This window comes from Oculina patagonica, unplaced genomic scaffold, assembly GCF_052425735.1.
Source record: "Oculina patagonica isolate OP01 unplaced genomic scaffold, crgOcupat unplaced161, whole genome shotgun sequence".
In the NCBI taxonomy this organism is placed as follows: domain Eukaryota; kingdom Metazoa; phylum Cnidaria; class Anthozoa; order Scleractinia; family Oculinidae; genus Oculina; species Oculina patagonica.
In genome coordinates, this window is record NW_027557641.1 from 748 (window position 1) to 14,330 (window position 13,583).

The 13,583-nt window shown below is 38.2% G+C and overlaps 1 protein-coding gene across 1 annotated transcript; it reads left to right on the forward strand.

Moving 5' to 3' along the window:
- The first annotated feature begins 3,233 nt into the window (after window positions 1-3,233).
- On the forward strand, window positions 3,234-10,614 carry LOC144639991 (ras-related protein Rap1-like). Its single transcript, XM_078499243.1, has 6 exons — window positions 3,234-3,399; window positions 3,724-3,742; window positions 5,228-5,247; window positions 5,801-6,028; window positions 9,591-9,686; window positions 10,025-10,614. Exons 1-6 carry the CDS (start codon window positions 3,316-3,318, stop codon window positions 10,157-10,159), a joined length of 582 nt encoding a protein of 193 aa, XP_078355369.1. The 5' UTR covers window positions 3,234-3,315; the 3' UTR covers window positions 10,160-10,614.
- The last annotated feature ends 2,969 nt before the right edge of the window (window positions 10,615-13,583 follow it).

A 13,583-nucleotide genomic window follows, 5' to 3' on the forward strand; every position in this document is an offset into this window, starting at 1 on the left:
ACGGTTACGAAAAATGCTACCAGAGACCAATAAAATTAAAATTTAACCGTGTAGCGATTGAACGAGAGCCACATTTTTGCGTAAAGGCGCATCGAGGTTTGATACCCTCACACATAAAAAAAGACAAACAAAATAGGGCATTTGAATAACCTGGGTTGTCTTGCCATGCGAACTTTATTTGCTGTTGTAATTTCCTACTTTTCTTTAGCCACGGGCGGAAAACCTTCTCGTCCCCAGGCCTAATCCGTGCGTACGTACGGGGTTGGCGGCGACCCCTAAAATTTCTCGGCTCCATGGATGACAATTTGCTTACTTATGGATGTTCCGCTTGCGTGCGCGGGAGCTCTGCTATGAATTTTTACATGATAAATGGCGGAACAGTGACCCGTAATGCTAGCTTGTCTTAGCCAGCTTTTTAGCCCTACCACTTTAAAACGGTCTCCGCGGTCCCTGAGCTAGAATTGCTCTCGGCTATTGAGTCTGAGGATGATGAAAGAATATAATACATTAAGGACTTTGCACTAATTGTTTATGCGCATCCTTACTGCGCACGTAATTCATGTCGCAACGTCATGCCACGCCATACAGAAAACTTTCTAAGCACATATAGGATGGGTGGCCGTATTGCTCACTTTGCTTGGAGTTTGCTCTCTTAAATTTTCGGTGACCCCTACTTTTTTCTTAACCGATTACTTTTGTTAAATAATATCTACAGTGTGTACGTTTTGCGAGAAAATAAAAAAAAAATCGATTGAGTGGAAGTTTGTTTTTATTGTCCCACTGACATTTGAATTTCGCTTTTTGGGCTTTTCGTTTTGCCGTACGACAGTTTTTGATGCCTTTTTCCAGGGTTAAGTCTTACAAAAAGGATACCAACACTAGGATTTATTTACGTAACAGATCTGGACACCCTTCTACAAAATGTGATTAAAGTGCCTATGAAGTAAAAAATAACTTTGCTCAATTTACTTGTTTATGTCTTAGTTAGCACGAATATGCGTGTTTAAGATATCAAAAGCGTTTTTTTCTAGTATTTTTTGAGCCTCGAAGTTTGGATTTCGCAATTTGAAGTGGGTCCTTTTCGCGCGCGGCCAAACGCTCCGGTTTCAACGGAAATGACGTACTTAGTGGTTCTAAAGACACCAGGATTATGGCGTAAAGAGGGCTGGCGAAAGCTATATTTCGGCTTTTGAGTCAAACAAAGGCAATTGCACAAACGAAACTGCAACAAATACACTTATTTCCTTTGGTGAAGCTTTGCAGAGTAAATGGAAGCAAAATTTCCATGTGTATAGTAAAGCTATTCGTTCTGATGACAACGCAAAAAGAAACGAATTCTGTTTCGTCGGCAGTTCAAGGATCGCTGTTCTCAGCACAAGCTCTTCCTTGCCACAAATGAAACGAAAAGGAAATTTATCAAAAGAGTTATCTCTGTAAAGGATATGGTGGTCTCTCTATATCATTCTGCCCGGCTGACTAGCCGAAAGAAAGATTTAGCAGTCGCGCCAGGAGTTTACAATATGTTACACAGCTGGGTACAGTATACGTGTTATTCTTTTATTATGAGTCTTCGTCCCTCAAAATTTAATTTGTATGGTTAGTAGATCGTTTTATCATTTGTAAGGTAGCAGTCGTTTCCTTTCCCAAACACTTGAAACGATCGATCGCCAGACGCAAACGAATGCATCTGTGAAAGAAGCAAAAATATGGAATGTAAATTCGACTTGAGTGAGTTAGAAATGCTTGTTTGTTTTCAAGTAGCGCGCTTCGAATGTTGTCATTCACGTCTGCATTTCCGGTAGTATTCTATGGCGAATGCACTTTTAAATAATACACTGAGATCTTGCAAAATCTTGGACAAATTTTACGGCTGCCTTCGCCGGAATTATTTGCTGATAAACACGCACTGTAATCAGGATTTATCGTATCCGGATAAAGAAGTCAACGGTTGAAAATACACCGTAGAGCTAACGAACCATAAAGAGCAACAACTGCAGTTCTGTTTATTCTTGAAGAGGAAATTTTTGGTTTCGTTCAAGTCAAAAAGTGCTAATCTTGAGTTTGAAGAAGTGTTATCTTGCCATGTAGTCAAGTTTGATTATGTCACTCTCACGCTTCGGAGAAATATGTCAGTCCACTGTACTTTCCCACACAAGAACACAATCTAAATGAAAGCGAGCAACTGATCGCTACTTGTATTAAAATCACCAAATCGTGATATAATACCGAATAACCACCGGGATAGGCGTACCGTAACCTGAATTTACACATTCGACAAGCAAGCAACCGCCGCGCGGCAAGCAGCGCTCGTGTCAATTCCGAAGTACATTGCGACACTGCGAAACCACTCACAAAATCACAAAATCAAAGTCCGTCGATGTATGTGCTTTTGGAAACAATAAAAATTCTAGTTAATATTCATTTTTTATAGGGAATTTCTCATTTGAATCTGCTTCACCGAACTTCGATCGTCCTTGTCGACCAGCGCTTGTGTGAAAGAGCGCTTGATCGGCTTGCGGCGGTTGGACAGGTCCAACTAACTACTTCAGTCCATTTAGTGTCACGATATTTCGTTGTGCGATTCATTTCTGCTAGAAACCCGCTCTGCCAAGTCCGCAGATGGCAACATATCGTTCTTGTCAGCCAAGATTTCGATTTAACAACGAAAAAGCAGCAACAATCTCAGCTGAAGTAGTAAACTTCACTGTGTATCAACAAAATCTAAGTGTAAACTGATCCGTGGAACCACTAACTACGTCTTTCGAGCCAAATTCGTTTCCAGTCTCCGGACCCACTGTTTTGTCTTACCGAGGGCACTTTAGGCGGCAAAAAGTCCGATTTCTCTCTCTTTGACATTATTCTTTTTTTAGCTTTTCGGAAAGTAGACATAATAAGCTACCAAAAAAAGCAAAAAAGTTTTTTACTTCATAGGCACTTTAAGATCGTTTACATCCGTTTACTCATCTTCAATATTTTTTACTACAAGGCTCGTGAACACTGCTGAATTACGTGCGCCAATTTTTCAAAATCAGGGTAGTTTTGCACACGCCTTATCTCTGAATCAAAGTCGGTGACCCCAACTTTTTTTGCATTTCTCACACAAGTTACTCATTATCTGGCTGCAGTAAAAATTTAAAAAAATCTATTGAGTAGAAAATTTTGGCGCAAACGTCCTTAACTGAAAGGTGAGGCGTGCATTTATCAGTTGAAAGAAAGGTCACAAGGCAACTTTTGTGTTGTTTTTTAGGGTTTGGCATCCTTTTGTGAACAGTTGTGGATGGAAAAGTGTCAAACGAGCAACAGTAGCTCAGAGTTATGTTTCGTCTGTGTGTTGTTGGAAGTGGAGGAGTGGGTAAAAGCTCTTTAACCATTCGGTACTTGAAGAATGAGTTTACTGAGGTAAGTACTATTTAAATTAAAGTTCTGTTCTATCACAAAAAACTGTTAGAAGATTATGACTATGTAGGTTCATCTAGACCTCGGTTGCAAATAAACAAAAAATAATTTTTGACCACCTGTTGTCATGTGACTGAAAATTTTCAGACTTTGTGACAAGAATTAATAGAGGTGTCTTACGTAGAGGTTCAACTGTACTTCACAATTTCCCCCAGGTTATACTCGACATTCCTACTTGTCTTCTCTCCCATTTCATACATGTAGATTACTGACAATATACTTTGAATTTCAACGGTAACTTTATTTTTGTTTTATTTCTTTTTCTAGTATTATGACCCCACATTAGGTAAGAAGACAGTAATTATATGTAATTATATGCTGGTATTTCACAGTAGCTTTAAACCTGGTTCAGTGTGAACAATTACAGTTGGCATGCATGAATCACTGAGGGACAACTAGTAACTTAACATTGGAACCCTGCCTTACAACCAACAGCCACAGAATGAAGCTCAAAATAAACTAAGCTGGCCCAAAAACCAAACCCAGCCGGCTCTTCTGGTCGTTCTTATACCTTCAATATTATTCCAAGCCTTTGGTTGTTTCTTATCATGAAATTTCAGCCAGTGTTATATAAGCTCTCTTTCAGCTGGTGAAATTAGCTCTTCGCTCCATCCCTGCAGTCCCTACATTTTTTTAATCCAATGAAAGCTCAGTCAGTCATTTCCCTATTTATGGGGAGCCTCTTTAATACGGCAACCCTGTTAATATACCAGATTTTTTGAAGCTGACTGGTGACTGGATTCATGGAATTCCACTGTACAATCCTTGTCAGAATTAAATGAAAAAAAGCCCCTGCCCCCCCCCCCCAAAAAAAAAAAAAATTGATGATTTATTTGTGGTAACATCAAGAATGCCATTTTTCCATCATTGAAAGTGGGGAGGGCTGGTTTTAATTTTCTAATTTTCTTAATTTTTCATTCAAAAAATTGGCACCTAAAGTGTGAAAAAAAATTGACACCTCAAACATCAATTTCCTAAAAGTTAGGTCTCCTTTACTAAGGCTGTGTAGTTTTCATTTTAATTATTACTTATATATACTGATCACCGGTTTATACCAGCTTTTTCCTTTTCGGACATTGCTGATCTGTTCTTCAGTTTAAATAAAATTATTATTATTATTTAAATAAGTTTATTGTTACTTATCCTCATCGGGCCCATGAGGACTCATAAGGCCGGCCAGAAAATTGCGCCATCCATCCCAGTCTGCCGCTGATGCGACAGCAGCCCCCCACGAATGCCATCCAAGCCAGTTTCTTTCTGACTCCACGGTTCTTAATCAGGTTGCAGGGATCCTTGCGGCTTTGCCCCACATTTGTCATAAGCATGATACCAGAATTCCAGCTTAGAAAGCTATCATCGGGTAGCTCACATGTGGCCCGACGGCACCCCTGGATGAGTTCGTCAATCTCTTTTTTGGTTTCTGTAATCAGATATTTTTACGGGGTGCGGGGATTAGCTGCACGCCCAACCCCCAACCTGGAGGACCAGTGACTACCATTTAGTCTGGCCTCTACCTTTTGACCTCATGACCTTTAGGAGGAGACCCCCGGATGGTATAGCTCTCAAGGTCATTGAGGCATGCAAGCTCCCCCACCAGGACAAGGCAGTAGTCTACAGGGAAGAAGTTTATTGTTAATGGTAAATAAATTTGCAAAATGTGGTGCAGTTCTACATGTATTTAATAATATTATACCTTCTGTTGAACTGATGATGACAACTATACTCAATTTAACATTTTATTTTTTTCTCCTTCCATATGTTTGGTCATCAGAGGAGACATACAGAAAGGAGGTATGTATAGAATACAGTAGAACCCCACTAACTCTAAATCTCTCACCAACTGAAATTTAACGGCAGCCATATTTACATTGCATGATCTATGTTATAGCTAATGCCTTAAGCGTTGGCTAAACGATCAAACATTTTCGTCCAACATCATGTTCGAAGAGCATGTTTGACCGTTTAGCCGCCTCTCTCAACATTGCATTTAAATGGTTTCCCATGTTTGATCTAGATCAAGCATTTTCATCCAACATTTTGCTTCATGCGCAAATGTTTGATCGTTTAGCAACCTCTGCAAACAAAGCAAACCCAAGCGGGAAAAAGCAACCAATCAACCGAATCTATGTGATGTTGCACCATAATTTCGGCGGTAATACACACAAAGCGTTATGTGGGCTCACTTTGGTAGATGTTTGATAAAACATTGTTTGCTCGTTTAGCCACTTCATGTTGTGTGCAACAAACACAATGTTGGACAAATGTTTGATCATTTAGCCGGGGCTTTAGAAAGGACCAGGGCCTTGGCACCTAACTAACTGTTTTTTCTTTTTTTATGTTCTAGATTGAGTATAATGGTAAACTTTATGATGTGGAGATAGTTGATACTGCTGGACAAGAAGAGTTCAGTTCTTTCCGTGACTCGTCAGTGGCAACTGGGGATGCATTCCTTGTACTCTTTGCTATAAATTCCACGTCAAGTTGGCACGAGCTCAAGGATCTAAGAAGCAAAATCATCCAAGATCGACAACTGAGTTCGGCTATTCCTATGGTCCTAGTGGCCAATAAATTGGTAAGTTGGATTGGTTTGTCCTCCCCCCCCCCCCCCCCTGGGACTCCAGTATAAAAGGAAAAGGGATTTTGGTTAGAAATTTTGGAAAGAACCCATAAAAAAGAGACCAATCTGGGTGCGGCTTAAGCTTTTATCACCCCTGAAAGATACCAAAATTCTAATCATAGAATTTATATAATTTTGCATTTTCTTCGTGTGCAACCTTAAATTACATTTACATTTTAAATTTTACATTTTATTCAACTTCATCTATTGTATTGTTCACTGAAAAACCTTTTTAGGAGTGTTAATAAAATTTTATCTTATCTTATCTTATTATTTTATCTTATCTTATCTTATCTTATTATCTTATCTAACTTATCTTATCTTATCTTATAAATGAAACCTTGACAGTTAAAAGTATTGGTGTTTGCCTGGAACACCCTGAGTGAGACCAAAACTTAAGAATTTACACTACTAAGCGAGACAACAAGCATCTCCGCCCTTTTTTTATGGTAGTTGCCCCAGGGTTGTTTCTATACACATGCATTTAAAAATGTGTATTAGAAAAGCATAAACAGTAGACAATTATTTGCGGAATGTTAATTAGTGTTTCATGCGTGAGTACCTGTGAGATGTGGGCTTTATACATTACAAATCCTAATGGCCCTTAGATGTATTGACAGTAGAAATGGGTTCGGTTTTGATAATCCATTTCACGTGATTGCTGAAGTTCAAAGCACAACGTCATAGCCGCTGCTCGATGGCAAACACAAGATAAACAATTAATTTTTTTTTTCCGAGGCCAAAACTTATGCTGCCATTTTGATCAAGAATATCCTCTAGAGGCGTCTCAAACAGTAAATCCAAATCCAAATTACCCAAAGGTCCGTGATGGAGAATTTGTGATTGGGTTTTTTGGGATTTATTTCCTTACTTTTAGTACCAGTGTAAACAGAATAAATTCGGTAACAGATGCAGATTTCAGTGGAATGGTTATATCTTATTTATAACTTTGGCTCTTACCTTGTATGTCATTTCGACATTTTGTGTTTTAAACATGCCCCCAGAATAATACTCTAAATCTCAAATCTCGTAACAACCTCATTCCCAGGGTCTCTCTCTCCCCGTCCCCGCTCTTGGGGTGAGGAGAGAGAGACCCTGGGAATGAGGTTGATCTTGTAATTCCCCTTATAAGTTGATAGCTTACAACCGGTGCATGTGACATGCCCTTTACAATCTAAGTTGATTGGTTTAAATCAAACTTATAGTCCAGGCATTTTGTAATCAGACCTGCTACTAATTGCAACAGAAGCTTTCTCAACGTAAACTAGTTAGGAATGACCTATACAATAACATACTAAAAGTCTCTAAAGATTCAAGCTTGGGAACACCTCCAAATACGATCAACGTCTAACTCGCTTTCTGCTGCAACATGAAAACGAGGCAATAAACAGGAAGTTGCTGTTTACGGCTGTTTTATTGGTATAAATTATGCCTTTTCTTTAAAATTAAGAACATACTCTTAATACAATGTTTCCCTGGCCTTAATCTTAAAATAAAGACCCATAAAAGAGCAATTTTTATAATTCTAAGTTATTCGAAAGTTTACATTGGTCAAGACACGTTTATCACTTATCTTCAAGCTAGAGATAGAGTCATTCTTGAATTGTAATCTACACAGTCATGCTATTCAATGAAGTCACTCTTCCGAATCTTCACTTTCGTATTCCAGAGCGTTGGTAAAATTAGTGCACGCGGACCCTTTGCACTGGCCGCAGGCTGGAGAGCACTGCATGCCATTCTTACAGCAGATGCACCTGTAAAAGCGAGTCTGGCGCAGGCGGAAGGTCCGTCGCACAGGAAACAATTGACAGCGAGTTGCTCATCCACTTCATAAACTTTAGGTAATTTCCTCTTTGTGCGGAAGTTTACACTGCAGGTCTGGTGGTAAACTGCGTCAACAGCAGGCAATTCATGCACATTTAGAAGCCAAGCTCTTATCGTGTCAGACCCCTCGTCCCCTCTCTCTGAACAAATTTTCAATATCGTGCCTTTCGTTTCAATTGTTGTAACCCTGAATGCTTCCCCCAGTCTTTTTCTCTGTTCCCCGAACTCAACTTTGGTACCACAAAAAAAAGTCAGTTTTGAATGCGAAATATTGTTCTACTTGGCGAGTTAGAGAGCGACGATTACTAGTTGTTTCAGAAGTAAGAATTTTCTTGGCTCGCTTGATGTTACTTGGCAGACAATATTCTCGCCGGCAGTTCTGATGAACCTGCTGCACAGGAACCGTAGTGATAGAATCATTTCGCTCTGTGCTCGCCCGATTAATTCCCGCGCTTCCCTTTTCTCTTAGCGTTACGACCTCGCCCGCGCCGTCAAAGTTTTTTTTTACAAATAACACACTTTTCTGTGTCATACATAGTTGAGTATCTTGTTTTCTGAAATTACAGGCAGATGGGAACGTGTAAAAGACAACAAGGCAACGACAGATGTATCAACAACGCTTTTTGCTCAAAACAATTCTCAATTCTAATTAACAGCTATTTGTGGAAACGTCTAGGTTGATTGCCTAAATGTGACTTAAATTGGCTTTCTTGAGTTTTTGATAACGTTTGGTTCTATTCTTGCAAAATTAAGTCTTCAGTGAAAATGAATTTTAGGCAAAATGTTTTGTGCTCAAAACGAATTTATTGTTCGGATAAATTTTCATTTTAGAAAAGTTTTCATTCAGATCTAGAGATTTCTAAGTTATGAGAAAAAGATAACGCACGAAGCGCGAAGCGATAAATGGAATATCAGTTTTCGTGCACTGAGTTGAAACTCAATTTGGGATTCACTATACATGCCACAATGATTTTTTTGAACTGCATAACCTTAGCACATGACATCCATGTTTATTTTAGCTTAAAATTTTTTTTTTATGTTTTAACTTTGCTAGCGGAAAACAAATTCCTACCCCGGATACCTCAAACAGATAAGCAACAGCGCAGACGCTTTCTACAAGCTTGGTGTCAATTTGTGTATTTTTATAGATTTAATCATCTTCTTAAAGCAATTATCTGATCTAATTTACATGTAATTGGACTTAACTATCAGGAAAACACACAAAAATATTTCTTTCTCTGCTAGCTCATGCTGAACGTGGCATTAAACTCAAGCAACACAGCAAATAGTAGAGGGGCCTCGTTTCCATGCTGCATTATACAGGGACGATACAGGGTTCTAAAAAAACCGTTTTTAGTCACCTTCCCCTGCTCAGATTTTCAGAGACTTTTGATATGTTATAGAGGACATGTTCCTGGATCAAAATCCGTTAAAAAACCTTCTGTTGCAATTAGTATCAGGTTGACCTATTTTATGCGATAAAATGCCTGGACTATTACTTCTGACACAAGACAAATATATTTTCCTGGGAAAGTGATAAAATTGGAAATGGATGAATCATAAGTGATATGATTTAAACTGTGGATAATCAATTAAGTTAATCAATTTCAAGGAAGCCTTAAAAAGTATTAGGACTTTTTACGGGATTTGACCCTGTGACTGCCGCATAACCTGTTCAATGATGTCGTTGCAGGATTTAGAGGGTGAACGAGAAGTAAACAAAGAGGAGGTGCTGGAATATTGTAATTCTTCTGATGTCAATATTCCATTAATTGAGACATCAGCAAAGGTTTGTGCCTCTGCTTTTAGTTACTAAGGGGAGATGTGTGAGGCCTGGCAAAACGCTTTGTTTTGAGTCTGTTCAGTTTTCTACCTTTGACTATGCACAATATGCAATAGGTTTTGATATTTGTACAAGCAACTAACTAATAGAAATAAGACAGTTGCATTATTCAACTGCAGGGTGAGGGGGGTCGGTGGGGTAGGAGTATCTGCGAGAGACCAGCATCCCATCCAGGAGGAGTAGCAATACTCCTAGTTGCGGGATTCAGCAGCTATGCACTAAGCCTGGTAAGCTACCTAAGCTTGCATACAGACGTGACCCTTTGTTCTTTTTATCCTTTCCAGACTGGCCTGAATGTTGAGGAATCATTTCAGCTTATGATGCAGCAGATTCAACGAATTCAACCGGCGTTGCTAGAAAGAACAGCACCGAAAAATCACAGCAAACCGCCGAAACCAGAAAAATGCGTTTTACTCTAGGATTAGTAGATAAATATAATTATAAACTTTTGCAGTTTAACAAATACGCTTTTGATATTGAACACATTGCCGGGAAGAACATACTTTCACATTACAGTTTTCGAGCTCGGCTTTCTACAGGTCTCTAAAGGGCAGTGACCACCTTAAAAGTTTACTCCTAGGATTTTCAATTTTAGTGTGTCGATTTTTGGTGCATCCTTGGGTAACAGGTGGGAGTTTAAATGGGACATTTGTTGCTCTTATTTATGTTGTGTAATTCAGCAAAAAAAAGGGGGCGTAAGACATCACGACGTAACTTTGTACTTCAAGTAGTAAGTGTCCCGTACATGGCCAATATGTGACCAATAACCGGCCAATGTGTGGCCATTATGTGACCCATATCCGGCCAATGTGTGGCCATTATGTGACCGACATGTGGAAATAATAAACGACTATAATAAACGACTTTCGTGACAGCTCAGTGTATAAAAGTGTTTTAAGATAATGTTTGAGAGTCTCAACGTCTCCTAATACCCTAGTTGAGTCTTATGGACGGTAACAGGTTGATTTTAAATGAGAGAATCTCCACTCCCTTCAATCTCTCTCCCTTCTCTCAATATTTCAAGCAATGATGTATACCTTGAAGTCGTCGGGCGAGTGGACGGGATCTGCTGCGCTCAATCAACCGATATGTAGGAAATGAAGAAACTAGAAATCAAGTTAAGCTCGGCAAGAAATCGCCGCTTAGAACACAAAAGCAAAATACTCCCGTGCAGTTAGAAAAGACTAATACAAAGTCTAAACGAAAGAAACTATATTGGATGAGTTCTATAAGATTAAGTAGACAGAAATTTCTAAATTCTTGTAATACACGGCCGCTTTGAGCAGACACTGTTTGGCCTTAAGCTTGCTCGCGTGTGTCGTTTAGTGGATGTCACACTACAATATGGGAGACGCAGTGGCCTAATGGTTAGTGTGCCGACTACCGGTCGAGCGGTGTTCGAGGCTTGGCTAGGGTCATTGTGTTATATTCTTGGGCTAGACACTTTACTCTCATAGTGCCTCTCTCCACCCAGGTGTATAAATGGGTACCGGCAACATATAAATGCGGGGGGGGGGGGGGGGGGGGGTACCTGTGATGATGAAATAGCATCCCATTCTGGGGGGAAGTAGAAATATTCCTAGCAGCTTAATGCTACATGAACCGGGATAACCTCCGGCAAGTATGGGCCACTTGGCTCGAGGCTCCCCTTTACGCTACAATATAATGCAACCTTTGTTGAAGTAACAATGGGAAATTTAAAAGAAATAAATTACTGTTGTTCAACTGAGCAAATCTATGAAGAAAATGTATTATTTGCATCTTTGCGACTCCATAACTACTCTATCACATTAATTTGAATTCCAACAGATCCTCAAAATCATTGCTTCCTTGTCAAAAAATGTACGCTGCAGTTGGGTAAGTCATTTCACGCACAAGTTGTCAGTTTTTTTTATTTACCTTAATTTTTTGACAAACTTTACTGGAATTATAAATGGCTCCCTTGTAAAACGTCATCGCTTCTGCATGCATTGCGTGCCATTTATTTCATTTTACAGGAAAGACAAAAAATGTTCCTTTTTTAAACTGGAGCTTCTGTAGAAAGCTCTCTCCTCCGCAGAGGCCTCCTTTATTTTTTCTACGGGCTGCGACTAGCTACTTTACAAAACTCATTTAATGACGTGCATTTTTTTAACAAAAAACATTTTAAAAGTTCTATTGGACAAAATTAATCTGAGTTCTGAAACAACAAAAACATTAAAAAAAACACTGGTGGATTACAGCTTTGCAGGTTACAAACACATTTTAAAGCTTGTTATAGAATTGAAACAAGAAAAAAACAGCTAACCCTTCTAGTGAACTAACAGGTACTTGCTAAATTTACAGAACTGGAACTTAAGAAATATATTTTTTCCTGGAATTTTACATTTTTGTGACTTTTATGCATAGCAATGTTGTGTAAAAAAACGGTTTTTGTAAAAAAGCTGCTTTTTTACATAAAAAAGCAGCTTTCTTACAAATATATAATTGTAAAAAAGCAGCCTTTTTACAAGAATATATATTTGTAAAAAAGCTGCTTTTTTATGTAAAAAAGCAGCTTTTTTACAGTTAAATAATTGTAAAAAAACTGCTTTTTTACAGGAATATATATTTGTAAAAAAGCTGCTTTTTTATGTAAAAAAGCAGCTTTTTTACAGTTTTATAATTGTAAAAAAGCAGCTATTTTACAGGGATATATATTTGTAAAAAACTGCTTTTTATGTAAAAAAGCAGCTTTTTTACAAGAATATAATTGTAAAAAAGCTGCTTTTTTACAAAAATATATATTTGTAAAAAGCTGCTTTTTTACAAGAAATATCTTTGTAAAAAAGTTGCTTTTTTACAGAAAAACGGACAAGATGCTGCATAGAGTACCTTTAGAGAATTTGAGTTGAGAATTAGGGTATGCCAAAACCCATATACCAAAGCGCAACTGTCTTAAAGCCTCAGTCGAACACTGAGTCACATCGTTAATATTATGCGAAACGTGTAGCATTTCTAGATCTGTTTAGTTGCCTTGTCGCTACACTTTTTGAAGTGTTCGTGATAATGAAGCGATCTTGCATGCCCGGTACATCAAGCCTGTTTCATTTCGATCAAGATATTGATTTTCGTTCGCTAAAAAAAACAGGGACTGAAACAGGCTAATATGTTTCGACATGTGAATGTTTACGCAAGGGTCATGCAGAGGTCACGAAAACTAAATCATTTGGTGAAATCAGGATATTCACTTTTTAAAATTAGCTCTATTTAAAATACATTCATACGAATCTTGTGCTTCGGTGATGCGAAAATTAAGAACGGAAGCGGTTTATTATTTGAGGCCAGCTGCTTCATCAAAACTAAACAGTCATCATTCCGGCGGCCTTCGATCGGCGAGTTGAAATTTAAATCTGTTTAAAACAACAAACGTCTGCTTTTAGGCTAAGAGTTAGAATATAATACGAAGAACTTGCTCCAGTGTTTATCGATTTAAATTTATTTCAAACAAACGAAAAAACCTAACCGTTTTAATTAGTCTTTGCTGAGCTACATGTTTAGCAGACAGACCTTTTTCTTGCAAACCTAATTTTGTAAAGAAACCGGCCATAAACATGTTCACACATTAAAATACAGAATGACACTGCCAAATAATTCAAGCTTTTTAAGCGTACAGAAAGATTCAGAACACTTGCTTTAATTGAAAGAAAGCTATAGCCTTCGAAACATTTTTTTTTTACAAATATATAAGTGTAAAAATGCAGCTTTTTTACAAAATATATAATTGTAAGAAAACCGCTTTTTTACAATGCCGTTTTTTTACGCCACAGCAAACCAAATAAAACCAGATACACTATAATATATTTTTTATCTTAACAAAAACAG

Bases quoted from the DNA above. Each gene is read 5' to 3' on its own strand.
- LOC144639991 (XM_078499243.1), top strand. From the start codon at position 3,316: ATGTTTCGTCTGTGTGTTGTTGGAAGTGGAGGAGTGGGTAAAAGCTCT. The intron at 5,248-5,800 runs GTATGTATAGAA...TTTATGTTCTAG, and splicing joins AGGAGACATACAGAAAGGAG to ATTGAGTATAATGGTAAACT. The intron at 6,029-9,590 runs GTAAGTTGGATT...ATGTCGTTGCAG, and splicing joins TCCTAGTGGCCAATAAATTG to GATTTAGAGGGTGAACGAGA.